Source organism: Curcuma longa, chromosome 21, assembly GCF_044706935.1.
Source record: "Curcuma longa cultivar G26 ecotype Majalengka, Jawa Barat chromosome 21, ITB_CL_G26_1.1, whole genome shotgun sequence".
In the NCBI taxonomy this organism is placed as follows: Eukaryota; Viridiplantae; Streptophyta; class Magnoliopsida; order Zingiberales; family Zingiberaceae; genus Curcuma; species Curcuma longa.
Window position 1 is genome coordinate 4,863,477 of NC_133881.1, and position 22,277 is coordinate 4,885,753.

Here is a 22,277-nt window from a genome sequence, read left to right on the forward strand (position 1 = left end):
TTTATATAAAAAAGTGAAATTCATCTTCTCAACGATCCCACGTGGTCAACTCTACGACCATCCTCATATCACCCCAGTGCCTCCATATGGTCAGTCCTACGACCATCCTCACATCACCCCAGTTAATCATGACGGAGGAGGATATTGCTCGGTTTCACGGAAATTCAAACTTTTATCCTCTTCTATAAATCTGTTCTGTCATAACCAACTCAGCTATGCCCCAGAGACGTACAGCTCCATATTCGAATCTTGATTAGATGCCCGGGCTAATTTATTATTATTTAATTAAGTTGATACTACTACAAATTATAATCATTCAAAATTATAAAGGAAACAAATATTTTAATTAGATGAGTATCGTGAGCTCATTTTTAATATAAGTAGTTATGATAATGAGAGAAGATTAATTAATTTGCCGTTTTAATCTGTGAAATTATTTAATTAAAATTACAATAGTTTTTTCTAACGTATTAATTCTGGCTATAAATTAAATTTATTACATTCTTATAGATTAAAATTAATGGAAGTACAAGAGCCCTTTAGATTACACAAAAAAACACTGAGTTCAGTAAAACATGAAACAAGAAAATAGTTTATTACAATAACTTCTTAAATTATACTTCTTCAAGTACATTCAAGCATTGTGCTTTTCTTTCGTTAATATCATGGATTTTATATTTTGCTTATAAGTGTTTCTATAACTTATATCACAATGAATATAAATAATGCATAATTACCATAAACCTTGAAAGGAAACCAATGTAGTTACAATACCAAACCAATGTAATCATTGCAAAGTTAAAATAATTACAACATTAAACAGAGAAAACCAATCCTTCAAGAAAGTTTCATCTTTTGGGTCAAGTTCATCATGATCAATCTCAATGTAAGAGGTCAAAACCACACACTAATACAATCAAGCATATGAGAGTGTTTAATTAGAAAGCCAAACTCTTGCTAGTACATAGGTGAGTAGTCAGACCAGAGCAATGCTGCTCTCACCACCAGGGGGCTTGCGGACACCCCCAAAATAATCTCGGGAGGCAGATTTTCCGTCGGCAAAGATATCACTACCGCTCATCTCCCTAAGCTTTGCCATGCTCAGTGGCTTCTCGGCTGACTGTGGCAGTGCATCTTCCTTGAATATGTCATTGCCTGATAGCTCTTGAAACTTTTGAATGTGGATCTTCCTTGTCTTTGTGACAGATTCCTCATTTGATGCGATCTCACTAGGGCCGCCAGGCGGCTACAAATAAGAAATAACAGGAGAAAAATTGCCATGATAAAAGGCAAGTGATTACTAGTCTAAACTAAGGAAAGGCCATGAGCAAAGAAAGCAAGTACTAGAACTCCTATTTATAATGTTGTTTTTACATGTAGGAAAAACTAATATGTATAGCATTTTCCATTTAAGAGTTTCAATTTGTTTCAGAATTAATTCCTGGAAATTGGATACATGTAAATGGCCTTTCCTCTTATCCAATCAAAGCAAACTTCACTGAGTTGTTTTTTTGGAGGTTATCATTATATAATACTTGATTTTATTGTGGTACTCTTCTTTATATTGACAATAACAGAACAACCAATTATGATACTGAAAGCCTGAAATAAAGGTTATCTATTTTGTAGAAAAATAACAAAATGTAGCAATGTAAAGAAGTTAAGAAATCAGAAATCAACAATAATTAATCAGCTCACTGACCTTAGATACTTTTACAGATGTATGTATGCTTTGAGGTTGTGGCAAGACGAAATCCAAGCTACCCCGTAGTTCCAAATTCCTTGCAGCTAACGGCCTGGCTGGAACCTCTGGTGGAGGACCAAATATGTCGTGTCCACTAAGCTCTTCGGACTTGGCATGAGAGAGTGGCTTCTTAGCTTTAGCATCTATTTCACTTTCAACTGTCCCACTTAGTTCTCGCTGCTTTGCTACCTCAGCAATGGAAGTTGGCTTCTTCAGAGAAACTATCTCGTCGGCACTAAACGAGATCTGGCTAATTGCACTAGCTGCTTGCTGATAGACATATGCACAATTTAACAGATTTAATCTCCGTAAAGCAATAACAAATATCAACAACATAAAGGTCTTTGAGGATGATTTATGAAGTGCAGTTACTTTATGCATTGTCAATTTTCTTGCAACATTAAGATCTAAGGCACTAAAGAATTATGATCACCTCTTAAGTTACTACATTCTTAATGTTATTAAATTATCTTTCTAATCCTGAAAAAGAGTAAAAGCGGCAATTGGGAAAATACATATTAAAGCTAAGAAGAAAGATCAGTTCTCGTTCAGAAACAGTTACCTGAATTCTCACACTAGTTTTATTATTTGAATTCAACAGAACACTATCAGATTCTGTCATCTCATGCTCACCATCTGCTGCAAAGATACCACTTCCAGTCATCTCCCTCAATTTTGAACTTGAACAAGGTTTTCTGCAGCATTAAATGAAAGATAAGCTTGCATGGAACTTTAACAAGAAAACACAAGGTATATATGTTGAAAAAAAAAAGCTAATTGATGTTACGAAATATAGATCAGATCACAAAACCCTTAAAACTTTTATGCCAGACTGCACAGTGTACACTGCAAGCCAACCGAACTTTTCTCAAGGAAGAAAGAATATGAAACGCAGATATACCTGCGTACCAGAACTTGTATTTTTTTTTTTTACGGCGCCTTGTTTAAACTATTTTAGTTCTTATTAAGATAGATAGATACTTATACTTTTCATCTCTTTAACAAAATAAAATGTAGATCTTTGAGTTTATGGAATAGTTCCTAATTATATAAAATCCTAGAGAAAGAATCATTTTCTCCATGATATTCCTTAATGCAAAAGACGATAAAATAAATTATTTATTTGCTAATCCTTGAAGTTTTTTTGTTAACCTTTCATGTTAAATAACTTGTGTTTCTTTATGAAAACCATGCCATCAATTCAACTAGTACTTTAGCTCACTACAGAAATCAAACGACTGAGGAAATGCAGGAGCCTCTTGACTTATATATGATACGCTTGGATTGTTTGCCAAAACATCCAATTCTTTTTACAAGACCACTTTGTTTGGATTGAATAACTATGGAAACTATAAAAGTTCGACTATTGATTTGATTCTATCTCCTAGAAAATATTTCTACTAGCGCTCATAAGTTAATAAGAAAAGTTTAGAAAAGCAAGTACAAAATAGAGAAAAAAAAAGCAATATAGCTGCAGGTGGTAAACCAAGCAAATCAGCAGCACTTCAATATCATAACTAATAATTATCTTTTACTCAAATTTCAAACTTGGAACTACTATACTACAACATGCTTCCTAATGCTAAGAAAACTTGTTCCTTTTATCATATCAAGGAAGTAGACAATTGAAAAAAACAGAGCTTTTTCACCGATAAAACCAAGCGAGCAAGAGAATAAAATAAGATTAAAGGTTCTAAGTGATCAGCGATCCCTCACCTTTTGCTCAGGCTCTCGGCCTCCTCCGCCGACAGCTGCGCTCCGAACATCACGGGGCTAATCCCGCCTGTGGGCTGCGAGGAAACGCTGTGTAAGTGGAAAAGAAGGACCCGAAAATTAGGGCATTCCTTAGACTACATTACCTTGAGGGTCCGCCGGGATGGCGGCGTCGCCTGATCTGCCGCCGGAAGCGGAGTCTCGGACCAAGTGAGCAGATCGGCCGTGTAGGTGTGCGACTTCCTCACCGGCGGATTCCGATCCATCACTCTCCTACTCCTCTGCCTCTCTCTCTCTCTCTCTCTCTCGCTCTCTCGCTCTCTCGCTCTATCTTTGCTTCAGAGTTCAGACTGCTCTGTCGAGCGATGCCGAAAGAGCAATAAAGAGATCAAAAATCAAGTCGTTATAATTATTCTGTTATATATATATATACATATTTATTTTATTATCGGTATATCACTTGGCCTATACGAAACGTCACCATGTGATTTTAATTAAGATCATGAATTTAAAGCATAAAAATAATCGCTTATAAAATATAAAATAAGACGACGTATAATTATTTTCAATTCAAATATTTATTTCCTTACTAAAAAACCAATTAAATCATCCTATAAATAAATGCATATTTTGTTTTGGCCTTCCTAATCTTTCAAACTCATGCAGTATTTATAATTCATAATTTTTATTTTGCTCTTTTTTAATATTGTTTATTTTTTCTCTGTCGGTGCCATCCTCGAGCCATGACTATCACTAAAGTTCTCTTCTAATCTTTCAATAATATTATGATTTTTCGAATTTCAAATCTCAAAATATGAGCATAAATGTGATAAAATAATTTTTTAATAAACAAATGTAGATTAAGAAATATTAAAAAAAACACAAATGAAAGTTGAGTGCAGTTAGGACTTATTAACTTATCCAACTAATATTATTACATCTCCCATCTTTGACTATAAACTTTTCTAATCTAACTCAACTAATTATTAATATTAAGTTAATCGATTATCCAGTTCTATTTTTTAAAACAACTGAAATATTAATATTTAAATAAATACAGCAAGTTAGTTTGGTGCGATGGATATGTACCAAGGGCCCATGCGTTGACTTTAGACAGGCGATTGCCACGTGGGAAATTGGATTGATTAACTTCAACGCTTCCAATGAGAGGATCTCTTGCACTATTTGTAACGTTGCCACTGTGCTGATTTATGGAACCACCTACCGAAGCTCTTCACACAGTTACTTCACTTTGTTTCAGTTAAAATTTTCCATATCATTGAAAAGTAAGATGGCAAGATTTTAAACCCTAAACCCTAAACTGAAATGGTTATGAAAGAAAGAAAATCAGAAACTCATGTGCAGCAAATTAAATTGCTCTTCCAATTTTTTTCACTTTACAGAGAAGATCACTCAGCTTGTATACAACTGAAAAGTAGTAAAGAATGTGAGAGCCAAGAAGCTTCAAGAGCTTTCCGACCATTACTGACAGCCAGCTGTTGAGCATGCAGAAGACAACTAGCTAGCTAGCAGAGAATTGCTTTCAGATTCAAATTCAATTCTTTTGCAGTAACTAAGCATGCATGTGATGATGCTTGCTTGATCACCAAAACTATGTATATGTTTCAGTATCAATTTGTTTTAGCTTGGAAGTCAAGCACTGAGCTGGGACTGATCCAACAGTCATAGCAATATATGTATGCATACCTTTTGATGTGTTAGTGCAAGGAGAAGAGAAGAGGAGGTTGAGGGTTTGAGCTTTTTGCTGGCACTGTGACAGACATACCACCTGATGGCCAGCCTGACAGAGAAAACAATGGAGTTAAGAAAAGCTGATCATCATTGCTTTTGGACAAAGGAAGGAATAGAGAAAATTATTGCTTTGCAAGAAACCAAAGCAAGATTGGAATAGAGAAGAGCAGTGTAGTTTGGTGTGTAAGGGAAACTAGATATATATTTATCACAGAATCAATCATATATAGTTTAATGAATATTCATAATATCATGTTAGCAATGAATTGCATACAGAATTTGAATCCTAGGAAAGATTCAAACAATTCTAAACAGGATCGTATCATCGAGCTTTATAAGAAACTAATTACAACTGCAACAAATAATCTAAATGTAGAAGCAAATGTTGTAAAACCTGATCTGAATTCAAAGACATTGTCATAGTCTCTACGTTGTTCAAAATCCAAAGAATCTGAAGAGTAGAAGATTCAGGAATGAATATTCTGTAGGAGTTCGGATAATGACGTTGTATTCTCCTCACTAATGGAAAATAAAGCGATATCAAGATATCCAATTCTACGGGATCATGCCCTATATATAGCTAGCCTCATATTAATTTGCTTTCTGTTATCAATTCATCAATGATAACATCATGTGGATTTATAGATTAACATATAGTATCAACATCCAATAAATTAAATCAAACTCATATCCATTAATTAGATCATTGTATCGGGTTTCTTTATAATAGCAAATTCGTGTTACAATCCACACATAAGCCCACATAAAGAAGAAATAAAATCCAATAATCTCTCACTTGGACTACATGAGAAAATGATTAACACACAATATGTACCTTAGTTGAGCTCAATAATACCAAACTTTATGAGTAAAAATACCCCTTTAGAACAAGCTGATCTATTAATTTCATTGCTATAGAAATAAAAAGTCAAAGTTATTATAATTATTACAAACTCTAACAGTAATTACAATACTAACTTCATTAACGATATAGATCAGATGTGAATGTGTAGTATGAGAATTACATGAAAAGTAATTTGTACATGCACATTCTCAATTAATCCTCTTTATGATCTAAAAGGGTCCAAATCATATTGAAAAATATCTTATGCAAAACTACAGTTGTAAATCATGACATGCACTTTATGATTCAAAATAAAGTTCATATATTGCAATAATAAATCATGATATATTTATTTCAGAGTGTCAAAATAAAAATACACATGTAACTATCAACTTTATATATATAATGAATAAAAAATATGTGTTTATTAACATATAGTAGAAAATATCAAATACAAACTCTTACTAAATGGGTACTTCATCTAACAAAAGAATCCTCATATGCGTCACATACCCATGACATACCTTAGGTTACAAATGGTGAGTAACTTTGCAATCATGAAACTTATACTAATATGCTTTATCATCATTTGACCGCTCCAAACTATTTCTTTGACTGTCAAAAATTTTATGTTTATTTGTTTAAATTTCGATGAGCTACAATTGTTCTTAAAAATATAATTTTGCAACTTTATTATAAAAATTAATCCTCAATGGTCTATTGATGTAGAAGAATTTGAAGATTTTTATTATTAATTTTGATAATTTTTATTTTTAGTAATTTTTAGAGTTTTTGGTATTTAGACGCTAGAATAATTCCATGACTTTGTTGGGTTGTAAGGGTGCAAACATAGTCCCACATCTAAAGTACATGGAAAATATCATGGGTTTAAAAGGATGAAAAATATCTTCATTAGTATGAGACCTTTTGGGGAGAGCCCAAGAACAAAGCCATGAGGGCTTAGGCCCAAAGTGGACAATATCATACCATTGTGGAGATATTTTGATTCCATCGGTACTAACAAGTGGTATCAGCGCGAGACCGCTCTTTACCGGACTAATCGCTGGATGAGTCATGATCCAGATCTAACCATGTGGTTTGAACCTTAAACAAAGGAAGTGAGTGCTCCCGTATCTGAATCAAGAGGACCAAACACCAAGTGAGAAGTCCTAGTAGGTCGGATGGATCAAGGGGCAAAAAGTCCTAGTTGCGACTAGGTGAGAAATCCTAGTAGGTCGGATGGACCGAGGGGCAAAAAGTCTTAGTTGTGACTAGGTGGGAAGTCCTAGTAGGTCGGATGGACCGAGGGGTAAAAAAAATCCTAGTTGCGACTAGGTGGGAAGTCCTAGTAGGTCGGGTGGACCAAGGGGCAAAAAGTCCTGGTAGGTCGAGGATTCAGACATCAAAAATGATATTGAGAGGTGCCTGTGGTCCTTTGTTTGAGGGGGGGATTGTTGGGTTGTAAGGGTGCAAACATAGTCCCACATCTAAAGCACATGGAAAAGATCATGGGTTTAAAAGGATGGAAGATATCTTCATTGGTATGATGCCTTTTGGGGAGAGCCCAAGAACAAAGCCATAAAAACTTAGGCCCAAAGTGGACAATATCATCCATTGTGGAGATATTTTGATTCCATCGGTACTAACAGACTTGTCACTTTAGATCTTTAAGTATCTTGTCTTGGATATTACGATCATGGTGTGAGACTTCCTCTGCCGGAACCTATCTGTCACAACCACGATAACAACCATGACGACGATCCATCAAATATTGAGAGCTCTGATACCAACTGATACCGGGCGAGATAGTAATTATCCCGGAGGTAATATTAAATCCGTTGGTTCGACTACGAAAACCGGAAACAATATTCTAAAACATGTTAATTCGAAACAATAACAAGAGATAGGAAATAAACGACATTGCCAAAACTATTATTAAACCAAAACTTCTTCTCCTTAAACATCAACTCATAAGATGTTTATATAGACTCAAACCCTAAGAAAGATTCCTAAAGAAAGAAAAATTTCTTAACAAACTTTAAAAGAAAGATTCCTCATAAAAAGAAAATTTTCTTAACAAACTTAAAAAGAAAGATTCCTAATAAAAAAATTCTTAATAGACTCGAAATCCTAAAAATTCTAAAATAAAAAATTAGAACTTTTCAAAACTACTTTAAATACCAAAAAATTCTAAAAATTATTAAAAATAAAAATTATCAAAATTAATAATAAAAATCTTCAAATCCTCCTGCATCAGTCATTCCAGGTTGAAAGAAACTCGTCCTCGAGTTTAGAGTAGTGTCAGGTGGTCGCCCAGGAAGAAGATCATCTCGCACTAAATCAATAAAATTCATTAATAGTTGCTGGGCTTTAAAAATCCTCATCAATCCACTGATGAATATGATATCAGGAGACTACGGGTTGATCATCTTCCTTGTTGGTAGTCTCAATCGTCCTTTTTCAAGATCCAAAAGAGAAGCTGGTAGCCTCGGGTTCTTCTCGTCACAGCTCGGAGAGAAATATAATTGTATCGGAAGACATGAACTGATCGTGTTGCTGGATGCTTCTGCATTAGATGACTTAGGTTGAAAAGAATTCATCCTCGAGTTTAGGATAGTGTCTTCAAAATAAAAAATCTTTAAGTGTTGATGAATCAAAAGTCATCGCGTAAGTGGTGGAATAGGAGGAAGATCCTCTGATATTAACTCTGTCAAATCTTTAGGCAGTTGTTGTACTTCTGATGGAAAATAAACTGCATTCTCAGATAATCTGTCATCTAGAATCTCACAATCATCATCATAAAATACCTCGTCATACACTGGCTCTCTAATTGACTCGGTTTCGACTGTGAATGCCAGACGGGATAGCGATGATCCTAGGAGCAATATTGAATTCGTGAGTTCGACTGCGAACGTCGAAAATAATCTTCTAAAACCTGTTAATTCGGAAGAATAACAAGAGATAGGAAAATAAACGGCATTGCCGATAATATTATTAAACTAAAACTTCTTCTCCTAAATATCAATCCGTAAGATGTTTATATAGACTCAAACTCTAAGAAAGATTCCTAATAAAAAAAATTTCTTAACAAATTTGAAAAGAAAGATTCCTAATAAAAATGAAAATTTCTTAACAAACTCGAAATCCTAAAAATCCTAAACAGACTTCAAATATAAAATCCTAAGAAAATTCTTAACAGACTCAATTCCTAAAAATTTTAAATGGATTTAAAAAATCCTAAAATAAAAAATAAAACTTTTCAAAATTACTCTAAATACCAAAAACTCTAAAAATTATTAAAAATAAAAATTATCAAAATTAATAATAAAAATCTTCAAATTCTCCTACATTAGTCGTCCTAGGTTGAAAGAAACTTGTCCTCGAGTTTAGAATAGTGTCAGGTAGTCGCCCAAGAAGAAGACCGTCTTGCACCAAATTAGTAAAATTCATTAGTAGTTACTGGGTTTTAGAAATCCTCATCGATCCACTGACGAATATGACAATAAGAGGCCACGGGTTGATCATCTTCCTTGTTGGTAGCCTCAATCGTCCTTCTTCAAATCCCGAAAGAGAGGTTGATAGCCTCGATTTCTTCCCATCATAGCTCAAAGGGGAATATAATTATATCGGAAGACATAAACTAATCATGTTGTTAGATGCTCCTGCATCAGACGACCCAGGTTGAGAAGAACTCATCCTCGAGTTCAGGATAATGTCTTCAAAATAAAAAAATTTTAAGTGCTGATGAATCAAAAGTCGTCTCGTAAGTGGTGAAATAGGAGGAAGATCCTCTGATATTAACTCAATCAAATCTCTAGGCGGTTGTTGTACTTTTGATCAAACATAAACTACATCTTCAGATAGCCTATTATCTATAATCTTACAATCATCACCATAAAATACCTCGTCATATACTGGCTCACTAATTGACTCGATCTCATCTTCACCATAAATTAGATCATCGACTATTTCGATCTTGTCGTCGATATCTTTCTCAAAAAAATTTGTATCCAAGTAAAAATAAAAGAACTTACGACCTTTAAGATTTTGGCACTACGATCACAGTGTGAGGCTTCTTCATCTAGAACCTGCCTATCACGATCTTGACCACATACCTCACGATCTTCAAGATCTTGTGTCATTAGACATTGAAACTCGGTCTCGTCTTCATCATAAATTGGATCACCGACTATTTCGATCTTGTCGTCCATATCTTACTCAAGAAAAATTGTATCCAAGTAAAAAGAAATTAAAAGAACTTACAATCTTTAAGATTTCGGGTACTACGATCACAGTGTGAGGCTTCCTCATCTGGAACTTGCCTATCACGATACCACGTACCTCACGATCTTCAAGATCTTGCACTGTTAGACACTGGAATAATTCAATGACTTATCTCTGTAGATCTTCAAGTATCTTGTCTTGGGTGCTACGATCACGGTGCGAGGCTTCCTCAGCCGGAACCTGTCTATCACGACCACGATCACGAACCTCACGATCTTCAAGATCTTGCACCGCTAGATGCTGAAATAACTCCGTAACTTGTCTCTGTGGATCAAGAATCTCGTCTTGGATATTACGATCACGGTGTGAGACTTCCTCTGTCGGAACCTGTCACGACCACGATAACAACCATGACGACGATCCATCAGATCTTGAGAGCTCTGATACCAACTGACGCTAGATGAGATAGCGATTATCTCAGGGGCAATATTGAATCTGTGAGTTCGACTGCGAATGCCGAAACTAATCTTCTAAAACTTGTTAATTCGAAAGAATAACAAGAGATAGGGAAACAAACGACATTGCCGATAATATTATTAAACCAAAACTTCTTCTCCTAAACATCAACCCGTAAGATGTTTATATAGACTCAAACTTTAAAAAAGATTCCTAATAAAAATAAAAATTTCAAATTCGAAAAAAAAGATTTTTAATAAAAAGGAAAATTTCTTAACAAACTTGAAAAGAAAGATTCCTAATAAAAAGAAAAATTTCTTAACAAACTCGAAATCCTAAAAATCCTAAACGGACTTCAAATATAAAATCCTAAGAAAATTTTTAACAGACTCAATTCCTAAAAATCCTAAACGGATTTAAAAAATCCTAAAATAAAAAATAAAACTTTTCAAAACTACTCTAAATACCAAAAACTTCAAAAATTATTAAAAATAAAAATTATCAAAATTAATAATAAAAATCTTTAAATTCTCCTGTATCAGACTTTCACCTCCAAAATAATCGTTATTCTGTCTGACGTCAGTTGGTATCAGAGCACATTAGATCCGATGGAGGCTTGTCGTGGTCGTGGACATGGCGGTCATGGTCTCATTCATCAGGTTTCAATAGAGGAAGCTCGTACCGTACAAGAGGAGATGATTGAGGATTTATGGAGGCAAGTCGCAGAATTAACCCAATGTTTGACGACGCAAGGTTTTGAAGATCGAAGGAGCTTTGACCGTGATTCTGATTCCGCATCCACCTTTGACAATCCTTACCACCACTCCGATAGGGTCGCGGATCGTCGATGTCGAGAAGAACGGTATGTAGACTTCAGTTTTTGAGTTGATCTACTTGAGTTTTCAGGAACTTTACAAGCAGAAGGATTCGTTGATTGGCTCAACGAAATAGAAAGGATTTTTTACTACAAGGAGGTACCCAATCGGATGAAGGTCAAGTTGGTTGCCATCCGACTCAAGGGTCGAGCATCCGCATGGTGGGAACAACTACGACGCTCGCGAGAGAGACAAGGCAAACCCAAGATCATCAATTGGGAAAAGATGAAGAAGAAGATGAGAGTTCAATTCCTTCCTTTCGGCTACTCCCAAACTCTATTTCAACGACTTCACTTATTGAGGCAGGGTGTGAGATTGATTGATGAATATACGGAAGAGTTCTACTAGTTAATTGCCCGAAATTACCTCTCGGAGATCGAGGAGCCGATGGTGGCACGATACTTGGGGGTTTGCGCCAACCGTTGCAGGATGCCCTCAGTCTTCATTCATTGTGGACCGTTTCAGAGGCATACTAGCGTGCGCTAGCTGTGGAAAAATAGTACAATCGGAAGCCAATAGTCCGAGGTGACCAAAACAGCCGATCCCGCCCTCAAGACTCACGCCCTTCACGTCAACAACCACAACAGAAGCCACCACAGGTTAATTCTAAATCTACTAGATGTTATCGTTGTGGTGAATAGGGTCATAGGGCCAACGAGTGCAGGATGCCTGCTTCTGCTCCTACTAACCAGAAGGGCAAAATTTTATTAATCAAAGAAGACAAGGGCGATAAGAAGGAGATAATCAAAGAACCTGTGTACGATGTGGATGAACCTGACGAGGTGCTTTATGGCGATGGTCAGGAAACTTTAGTTGTTCGCAAGAGTCTACTCACTCCAAAGGACAACTCGAAAGATGACTAGTTGAGAACCAATATCTTCCACGCCACTTGCACTGTTGCTGATAAAGTATGCAAGATGATCATTGATAGCGGCAGTTGTGAGAACGTTGTGTCCGATAAAGTTGTCCGAAAATTACAATTGAAGACAGATCATCATCCGAAGCCATAAAGGTTATCGTGGTTGAATAAAGACACTGAGGTAACCGTAGATAGACGATGCCTTATATCATTCTCTATTGACAGCAAATATTTCGATAATGATTGGTGTGATCTGGTAGCTATGGATACATATCATATATTGTTGGGGTGGCCTTGGCAGTATGATCGCAGTGTTGTTCACGATGGGCGAAAGAATACCTATACTGTGCACATCAAGGGCAAGAAAATCGTATTAGCGCCACAACGGGAAGGAACTACTTCAATACCTCCAAGCAAAAATACTAACTTGCTATCTGTTTCCAAATTTATAAATGAGATGGAGTCGGGAGACGTAGTCCATGCTTTGCTGCCTTGTCGAGACGAGACCACGATCGTCGACGTGGCTTTACCTGCAGAAGTACAATACCTACTAGTAGATTTTGCTGAGATGATGAGAGATATCCAGCACCAGATTGATCTAGTTTCAGGGTCGAGTCTGCCCAATCGACCTGCATATCGCCTCAGTCCCAAGAAGGCCAAAGAATTACAGCGACAAGTGGTGGATTTACTAGAAAGGGGTTATATCCGTGAGAGCATGAGCCCCTGTGTAGTTCCTGCTCTACTAGTGCCAAAGAAAGATGGATCATGGCGTATGTGCGTCGACAGCCGAGCCATCAAAAAAATTACTGTTAAGTACAGATTTCTAATTCCTCGCTTGGATGACATGTTGGATCAGCTATCCGGTTCTAGAGTCTTCTCCAAAATAGACCTTAAAAGCGGATACCACCAGATCGGGATACGACTGAGAGATGAATGGAAGATGGCGTTTAAAACACCACATGGATTATACGAGTGGATGGTCATGCCTTTTAGGTTGTCGAACGCTCCTAGTACCTTCATGAGGTTTATGCATCAGATCTTACGACCTTTTATGGGCAAATTTGTGATGGTCTACTTCGATGACATTCTCATCTACAATTCGACGTGGGCATTGCACTTTGATCACCTCCATACTATTTTTAAAAAATTGAAGAGGGAGCGCCTATATGTCAATAGGAAGAAGTGTTCTTTTTTTACTACGTCGGTATCTTTTTTTAGTTTTATTGTCTCTACTGACGATGTTCACACAGATCCAACAAAGATAGATGCAATCTTGGAGTGGCCACAGCCAAGGACTTTGTATGATGTTAGGAGTTTCCATGGGTTGGCTTCTTTCTACCGCCGGTTCATCAGAAACTTTAGCACTCTGATTGCTCCCATCATGGAATGTCTTAAGGGCCATGATTTCAAGTGGTCTGAAGAAGCAGAGGCTAGTTTTCAACTAGTCAAGCAGAAGATGACGAAGGCACCGGTGCTTGCACTTCCTGATTTTGATCAATTTTCTAGGATGACACATTTTATAGCCTGCAGGAAGACTATGGATGCTGTCCGGATTGCCCATCTTTACTTCAAAAAGATCGTGCATTTACATGATGTTCCTAGATCTATGACTTCAGATCGAGATACAAAGTTTATTGGTCAATTTTGGAAGAGCTTGTGAGGAAAATTGGGAACACAACTGAACTTTAGCAGTGTCTTCTACCCCCAGACAAATGGTCAGACTGAAGTAGTGAATCGAAATTTGGATAATCTTCTGAGGTGTTTGATAGGAACTAAACCGAAGCAATGAGATTTGGCTCTACCTCAAGCAGAATTTGCTTATAATCGGTCAAGAAATAGGACCACCGATTTCAGTCCTTTTGAGATTGTATATGGGCGGAATCCATCTGGTTCCGATATTCCACCACTTACGCGATGACTTTTGATTCATCAACACTTAAAGAATTTTTATTTTGAAGACACTATCCTGAACTCGAGGATGAGTTCTTTTCAACCTGGGTCGTCTGATACAGGAGCATTTAGCAACATGATTAGTTTATGTCTTCCGATACAATTATATTCCCCTTTGAACTATGATGAGAAGAAATCGAGGCTATCAACCTCTCTTTCGGGCTTTGAAGAAGGACGATTGAGGCTACCAACAAGGAAGATGATCAACTCGTGGCCTCCTGATGATATATTCGTCAGCGGATCGACGAGAATTTCTAAAACCTAGCAATTACTAATGAATTTTATTGATTTGGTGCAAGATGATCTTCTTCCTAGGCGACCACCTAACACTACTCTAAACTCGAAGATGAGTTTCTTTCAACCTGGGGTGACTGATGTAGGAGCATCCAAAGATTTTTATTATTAATTTTGATAATTTTTATTTTTAGAGTTTTTGGTATTTAGAGTAGTTTTGAAAAGTTTTATTTTTTTATTTTAGGATTTTTTAAATCTGTTTAGGATTTTTAGGATTGAGTCTGTTAAGAAAATTTTCTTTTTTATGAGGAATCTTTCTTTTAGAGTTTGTTAAGAAATTTTCCTTTTATGAAGAATCTTTCTTAGAGTTTGGGTCTATATAAACATCTTATGAGTTGATATTTTAGGAGAAGAAGTTTTGATTTAATAATAATTTCGACAATGTCGTTTATTTCCCTATCTCCTATTATTCTTCTGAATTAATAAGTTTTAGAAGATTATTTCCGACGTTCGCAGTCGAACCAACGGATTCAATATTGCCCTCGGGATAATTACTATCCCATCCGGCGTCATCTATCAAAACCATCAAAGATCTGCAATGCTATAATGAAATTTTGCAATCATATCCCATAATTAGAAGCTTCGTAGTAAGCAATAAATTTTTCCTCCATCGTGGAAGTAGCTATGAGCATTTGTTTGATGTTTTTCTAAAACATAACTCTCTAGACAACATAAAATATATCTTTAAATGGACCTCCTACTATCTAAGCATCCTATAAAATCTGCATCTGAATATCTACTGATCTCCATATGATCAAATCTCTGATACATGAGCATGAAGTCTTTGGTTCTTTGCAAATATCGAATAATTCTAAGCATCTTGTAAAATCTGCATCTGAATATCCACTGATCTCCATATGATCAGATCTCTGATACATGAGCATGAAGTCCTTGGTTCTTTGCAAATATCGAATAATTCTCTTTACACCTTTCCAATATTCTAGTCTAGGATTACTCATATATCTATCTAACATTTCTACTATGTACGTTATAATATCCGGACGCATACATGAGACTTCCAACAGCTAATACATAAGAGAATTTTTACATCTCCTTTATTTCAAGTTTAAGACAAATATTATTGCAAGCTAAATCTATCACGTCTTGACACAGGTGTGTTACCAGGTGCTCAATTTTGTATGTCATACTAATTTAGTATCTTTTTAATATAAGTCTTTTGTAAAAGTTTAGAAATACCCTTTGGATGGTCATAATATATTTGTATGCCTAAAATAAAATATGCTTCACTAAGATCCTTTATTTCAAATTTTTGTGATAAAAATGACTTAATTTTATATAGCAAAAATATCATCCACATACAAAATAAGTATGATAACCTTACTCCCACTGAGCTTGATATATATACATTAATCAACGAAGTTTTTTAAGATCAAATAAAGTAATCATCTGATCAAACTTTCGGAACCACTAACAGGACACTTTTTTTAAATTAAATCATAAATGAATTTTTAAAATCTACACACTAAGTGCTTTGAATCCTCTAATTCAAAGTTCTTTAATTGACCATATATATAGACTCATCTATTTCTCTATTAAGAAATATAATCTTTACATCCATTTGATACATCTCTAAATTATAATGAGTTACAAGTATCATGATTATCTTAGGAAAGCCTTTCGGCTAAATAGATGAAAAAGTCTCCTTATAATCAATGCCCTCCTTTTAAATGAATCATTTGGCAACGAGACGAATCTTATACATTTCGACATTGCCTTTTAAATCCCGTTTGATTTTAAAAATCCATTTACAACCAGTAGACTTCACTCCTTTAAACAATTCTATAAGTTTTCAAACGTCACTATCTGTCATAGACTTCATCTCTTCCTTCATGACTTCGATCCATCTTTTGAGATTAGAGCATTATTTAAATTTTTAAAAAGAGATAAAATCACTCTCTAATCCTTTGTCAAATTCATGCTAGATAAGCATAGTCACTAGAAGTTGTTGATCTCCTCTTTCCCTAGTAGATCTTTTTAAAGACACTTGTACTCGAGGAGGTTGGAGCATATTCTCAACAATAAGAGATAATACCTCAACTTGAGCAGATGGACTCTCCATTTGAATTGGAGGTGGAATGAGAATATTTTGGCTCACTACACCTTCTAGATGTGCAACTCTAGTAGTGTAGGGAATGGTTACCCTTAGAATTATCCATGTTTTTCTCTTCAAAAGATATATCCTGCACTTTTATACTCCTATTATCCTCAATAATTTGATGCTATTCATCTTGAAAAAGGCCTTGGTCGAGGGGTTTAAAATTTAAAGTCCCTAGACCTTTCAGAATAACCTACAAAATAATAGCTAATAGTTCTTGAGTTTAGTTTCCTTTCAGTAGGTCTATAATTATGTTCCTAACTAATTTCATCATTTCAACTCCTAATTTGGAGATATAAGCTTTCTCATTTTTTTATGTCCAATCCCAACAATTATACCATCATCTCTAAAAAATTCATTGGTTCTCAAGCCTCAAGTCAGATTTTGGAGTCTAAGTTTTCAAGTTTTGAATTGAGTCAAATTTTAAAATGTAAAACACACTCTTTTAGCTCAATTTGAGTTTTAGAATTTGTATATAAAATTAAAAATAAACTTGATTTCATTTTCGACCCCTGAAGATGTTAATAAATTCCTCCTAGGCAAATTCCTCCCAAGACAATTTGATACTATCAATTTTGAGGCAATTGCCAATCCAATAATAATAATAATAATAATTGTGCAATAGAATATAATGTTAGAAAGTATTACAAAGTGATTTTTTTATGCTTGTTTTTTCTCATTTCTCTCCTTGGAAGTGGTTTTCCTTCTTCCTCCTCTCCAATTAAACTTAGTTTCTTTTCAAATCTCCTATCATTTCAACCCCTAATTTGGAGGATTGATCAAATCTTCTATGGTTTCAACCTCTAATTTGGAGGAATTGGCTTTCTCATTTTCTATTTCCTATCCCAACAGTTATATCATCATGAGCCTAGCTATCTCAAGCCTTAGTCAGATTTTAACTCAAGTTTTAAAATTTTCATCCAAAATTTAAAGATGTAAAATACACTATTTTAGGACAAATTCAAATTTTTGAAGTTTTATATAAAATTTAAAATTTTGCAAAACTTGACTTCATTTTGGATCCCTAAAAGTGTTAAGAGATTTATCCCAAGTCAAACATAGTTTACTTCTAAATCTACTCTAGTTTGCCCTAGTATATAATTGCAAGGGAACAATTAGACTAACGAATATATTAATAAAAATAAAAAAAAATAACTATATAAAATTATTTTCAATAATTAAAAATTTAAGAATTAAAATTTTAACACATGTATAGTCTTTTCTCCAACAAATTGAACAAAATTTATATGAAGCAACCCTTCACAAATGTTTCTATGATGATCTCCTATAGAGCTGTCGAATCATAGTTTGAATCGATCAAGTTATTGATTAGTCAATAGCCCAAATCAATTTGCATTAGGTCTTTTTGATCCAACATCTCTGAAGGGGGTCTTCAAGAGTTTCTCTACGAAAGACATCTTCAAATAAGTTAAGCTCCACCGGCCAAAACTTATATGAAGGTGAAGGCCTCCTTCAAAGTCGTTAGAAGCTCAAATCAATCTACATCAATAATTGATCAGTGGCCCAGATTGAATTTCTCTAAATATTTTGATCCAACTTCTCTAAAGGGACTTTCATAGAGTGAAAGGCTGTTTTATAAATGCTTAGTTATGTATTTATTTTGTTCCACTCAATAAAACTCATACTAAAGTAGGTTTTTTATGTGGAGGTAGAGCCATTTGTTTAAAATTTGAATAAATTTTGAATGTTAATTCAGTGAAGGTATCCTTTAGAGCTATCAAATCAAAATTTAAATAGATCTAGAATCAATGGTCCCTCCTCTACTTAACCTTTCTACCTAATTGGCTTTGAGGGAATCTGAAGCACCAATAGAAAATTTCAACCTTAATTCTCTTTTATCCACTTAATTTTGTTAATTTCCAATTTATCTCTAAATCATATTACTCTTTTTTTTTTAAAAAAAACAATCCTTCAGTTTAAAGCTTAAACACATAATAAATTTTGTTGTGGGTTTATATAGGCATGAAATATCTATAAATTGAGTCATATGATTAAATAGTTTGAATTTACGCCCACATCAGCTTTAAAAGTTTCATACATATGAGGCTACAATTTGATCAAATCAAATGCTTGATTTTTAGGATGGGCATGAGGCAAGGAAATGAGAAAGATTCACATGAGAACTAATTTGATAATGATAATGATAAATTCTCTTGCAGTAATTAATATTTATTTATTCTCCTTAATTTTCCTTGCTGAATTTCATACTCTTTTCTTCAAGACAATGACTAAAATGGTGTGATTGGCTTTCTCCTTGAGAAGGTGCTTCAGAACATTTTGCTTGTATCGTGCGAATAAATCATCGAGTATGACATCTCCAAATTGATGCACAATCAACGGTTCAACCACTGCACGAATGCAATCCATCACATTTTTCGCACTTTTTGTATAGTTTGATAGATCAAAAGAATCATCTTCTAAATCGTCAAATGGATCCCAACTAGATTCAAAGATCTCTACTCGATCCAAATCGAATAATCCTTCGTGATCGATTATAGACTTCACCTCTTCAAGTGAAGGTCCATAAATTGGCAAATTGAAGGCGTTGACCTTTTCTTCTGGTATGATTTCCTAAATTTATACAAGAAAAAAATTAATATTAACTATTTACAGTCATTTTTACATGTTTAATCATAAAGTTAGTTAAATACAAACCTCTAAGACCATTGAATTAAGAGCTTCTGCAAGTAGTCTCCAAAGATGACATAAGTCACCGTGCCCAGGGGTTCTCTTTCTTCTTCCTAGAAATGTCAACATCATTCCACCTCCAATATTTAGTTCTGCATGTCGTGACCTAAGAAATGTCGAAAAGTCTTTCTTATGTTGCTCTCGATATGCTTTTTCTACTTGTGGCGAACTTGTTTCTGTCCAATAAATATTTTCTTTATTCAGTAAAACACCTTGTTCATTCTCTAGTTCTTCGGGGACCTGTAATAGATTCAAAAGTATATATGATGACTAAATAAAGAAAAAAATATTATTTATATTAAAGTTAGTTGACTAATCATCAAATTATTAAAGAAATATTATACTATTAGAGAGATAGAGATTAATTAAGTACTTGTGAGAGCCACATTAGACAATAGGAAGAATGAAAGAAATGGACACTCGCGCAAGGGAAAAGCCTCCCGTAGAATGATCCTGCCACTCCGACCACATAATACGGCACCAACAACTCCCTCTTAGTTTCCTCCTCCATCTTCTTCTTGAACTTATCTAGGGATTGGAAGATAAAGTTGAAGTCATTCCCTGGGAGGTCATTCAAGAAGAATTGCACCTCCAATGGCTTCTTCGTCTCCATCATTTGACGGAGTTCAACAATGATGTTGAGTACCTAAGAGACCACAAGGGACAGATATATTAGGACCAAAAGAACAACTAAGATAAAAAACGACCATTTACTCAAGGAGCAACGTAACGCCCGATCTATATACCTGAGAGACTACAATAAATGTGTTGGAACCAGAAGAGCAACCTAAATCAACAACGACCATATGCTCAGGCAGCAACTCCTTATACATTTCTTCGATGGTGGTGGCCAACAAAGGCTTCGTTTGATAGATCGCCTTCTCCTGAGCATGCATAGATCGATACTTAGCAATCAAAATCTACTTACAAAGATACTAAAAGAAAATACAATATAGAGAGTTGCATTGATCTACTTGGAGCCTTGAGTTGGTGGCGTAGCTAGTATCACCCTCACCCCCAACCATGTGAAGAGCTTGCTCCACCTTCAAACCCATCTCGCTCTCTCTCACACACACACACACTCTCTCTGAATGCCTGAGGATTTGGTGAGTATGAAATGTGAGGTTTATGGAGAATATAATGGAAATACAGGGAGGGTTATATAGGCCTCTTAGGGCTTGGGGATTTGAATCAATGGGAAGAGAATCATGTCATCTACCTACGTCATTGGGATTATATCAGAATGAATGCATCACTGGTATAACTAATTTAATTTATAGTATTGGAGAATGGGTATAGACATGGTACGCCGGAAAAAAAAATTACAACATGTGAGTCTTGCCTAGCTTGTTATTTAATGTTTGTCTCATTGACTGACTAACTAGACAGCTCATTTTGGATAAATCTTTCTCTTTGAACCGTTAGATCAAGCAAAGTTTGATCTCAACAGTTTGTGGTCGCTTGTGGACTACATTTGTTTTCAAAAAAGGACAAAGTAGATGCTTTCAATACGTTAAAAAAATATCTACGAGTGTATTTGTGTGTGAAACCTTTGAAAAGTATCTCCATACGTTGGTATGTCTAGTAGTTGATGAGATACAATTGATAGTGAATAAAATGTAATTGTTTTTAAGAAAATATTGTTGATCAAGCCACAAAAATATTGATCCGACAAATGAAAACATTATTGCGTTTTTTTAATGAATATTAATTAATCATGCTCTTGCAATTAATGAACTAGTCCTATCCGAATAAATTATAAAAGAGAAAGCATCAAAATGAAAAGGCTTGTAACATGTACACATGTGCAAGGCACTCTATATACACGCGTGCAACACAATCTTTATATATATATATATATATATATATATATATATATATATATATATATATATATATATATATATATATAGTCTCTTCTTTTGCGAAAAAGAGATTTATGAAAATTTAATCTAAGTCAAAATTATATACGTGTCACCCAATGAGCATCCTAGTTTTCTTCCTGAGTGAAAGTAAAAGATATGGATCGGAGTTCATAGTAGAGGCGAAAATTTTCATCTACAATTTAATGTATGAGATATTCCAATTTGGTTGAAGGTGTTTTAATTAGTAGAATCTTTATCAAACAGGCAGGGTGAGTTCGACTGTAGAGTGACATATATATTTGCAATATTGTTGCTTGACTTCCTGTTTGGTCGCTTCCAAAGCCGCCAATGCATCTAGATGCCATGAGTCGGTCTTAATGAAAAATTAAAAACGTCCAAACAAGATTATTTTGTGTGTATTAGAGTCTAAATATATCTTCCTTTACTATTTGAAGGAATTTTTAAGAAAATCAGCGCAAATATAAGTGTTGTAAAAATTTAAAACCTTATAAGCATTGTTGGAAAGACCTTTAAATAGTAAAGGAGTACTATATTTGTGTAGGATCGAGTGCACGTGAGAGTGAGGGTGAATCACGTGCTTTTTAAAAATTCGTTCGTTTAAAATCAGAGTTAGAAAATTTGTGCTTTGAAAAGCGTGCAGCGGAAAATAAATACGAAGCATACGAAAGACACAAGTAATTTTTTTACTTCGTTCGGAGCCGTCGACGACTCCTACTCGAAGGCCCAGGTCCCTTAGACCTTTCCTGTGGGCAATCCACTATAATCCTCGACCGGCAAAAACCCAGTTGAGAGATTCGAATACAAAGAATAGGAAGTGTGACAACTCCACACTTCCAAAAATTAAGTGCAGAAAAG

The 22,277-nt window shown here is 35.0% G+C and overlaps 2 protein-coding genes across 2 annotated transcripts; both read right to left on the minus strand.

The window, feature by feature from the left end:
* Nucleotides 1-826: 826 nt before the first annotated feature.
* LOC141814820 (uncharacterized) lies at nt 827-3,824 on the minus strand. The gene is made up of 5 exons (XM_074702772.1): nt 3,604-3,824; nt 3,461-3,534; nt 2,307-2,439; nt 1,703-2,014; nt 827-1,246 (listed from the first exon to the last, which is right to left on the minus strand). Exons 1-5 carry the CDS (start codon nt 3,721-3,723, stop codon nt 977-979), a joined length of 909 nt encoding a protein of 302 aa, XP_074558873.1. The 5' UTR covers nt 3,724-3,824; the 3' UTR covers nt 827-976.
* Nucleotides 3,825-19,031: 15,207 nt separating this feature from the next.
* LOC141815240 (anthranilate O-methyltransferase 1-like) lies at nt 19,032-20,621 on the minus strand. The gene is made up of 5 exons (XM_074703152.1): nt 20,511-20,621; nt 20,283-20,420; nt 19,910-20,182; nt 19,504-19,776; nt 19,032-19,419 (listed from the first exon to the last, which is right to left on the minus strand). Exons 1-5 carry the CDS (start codon nt 20,589-20,591, stop codon nt 19,051-19,053), a joined length of 1,134 nt encoding a protein of 377 aa, XP_074559253.1. The 5' UTR covers nt 20,592-20,621; the 3' UTR covers nt 19,032-19,050.
* Nucleotides 20,622-22,277: the final 1,656 nt, after the last annotated feature.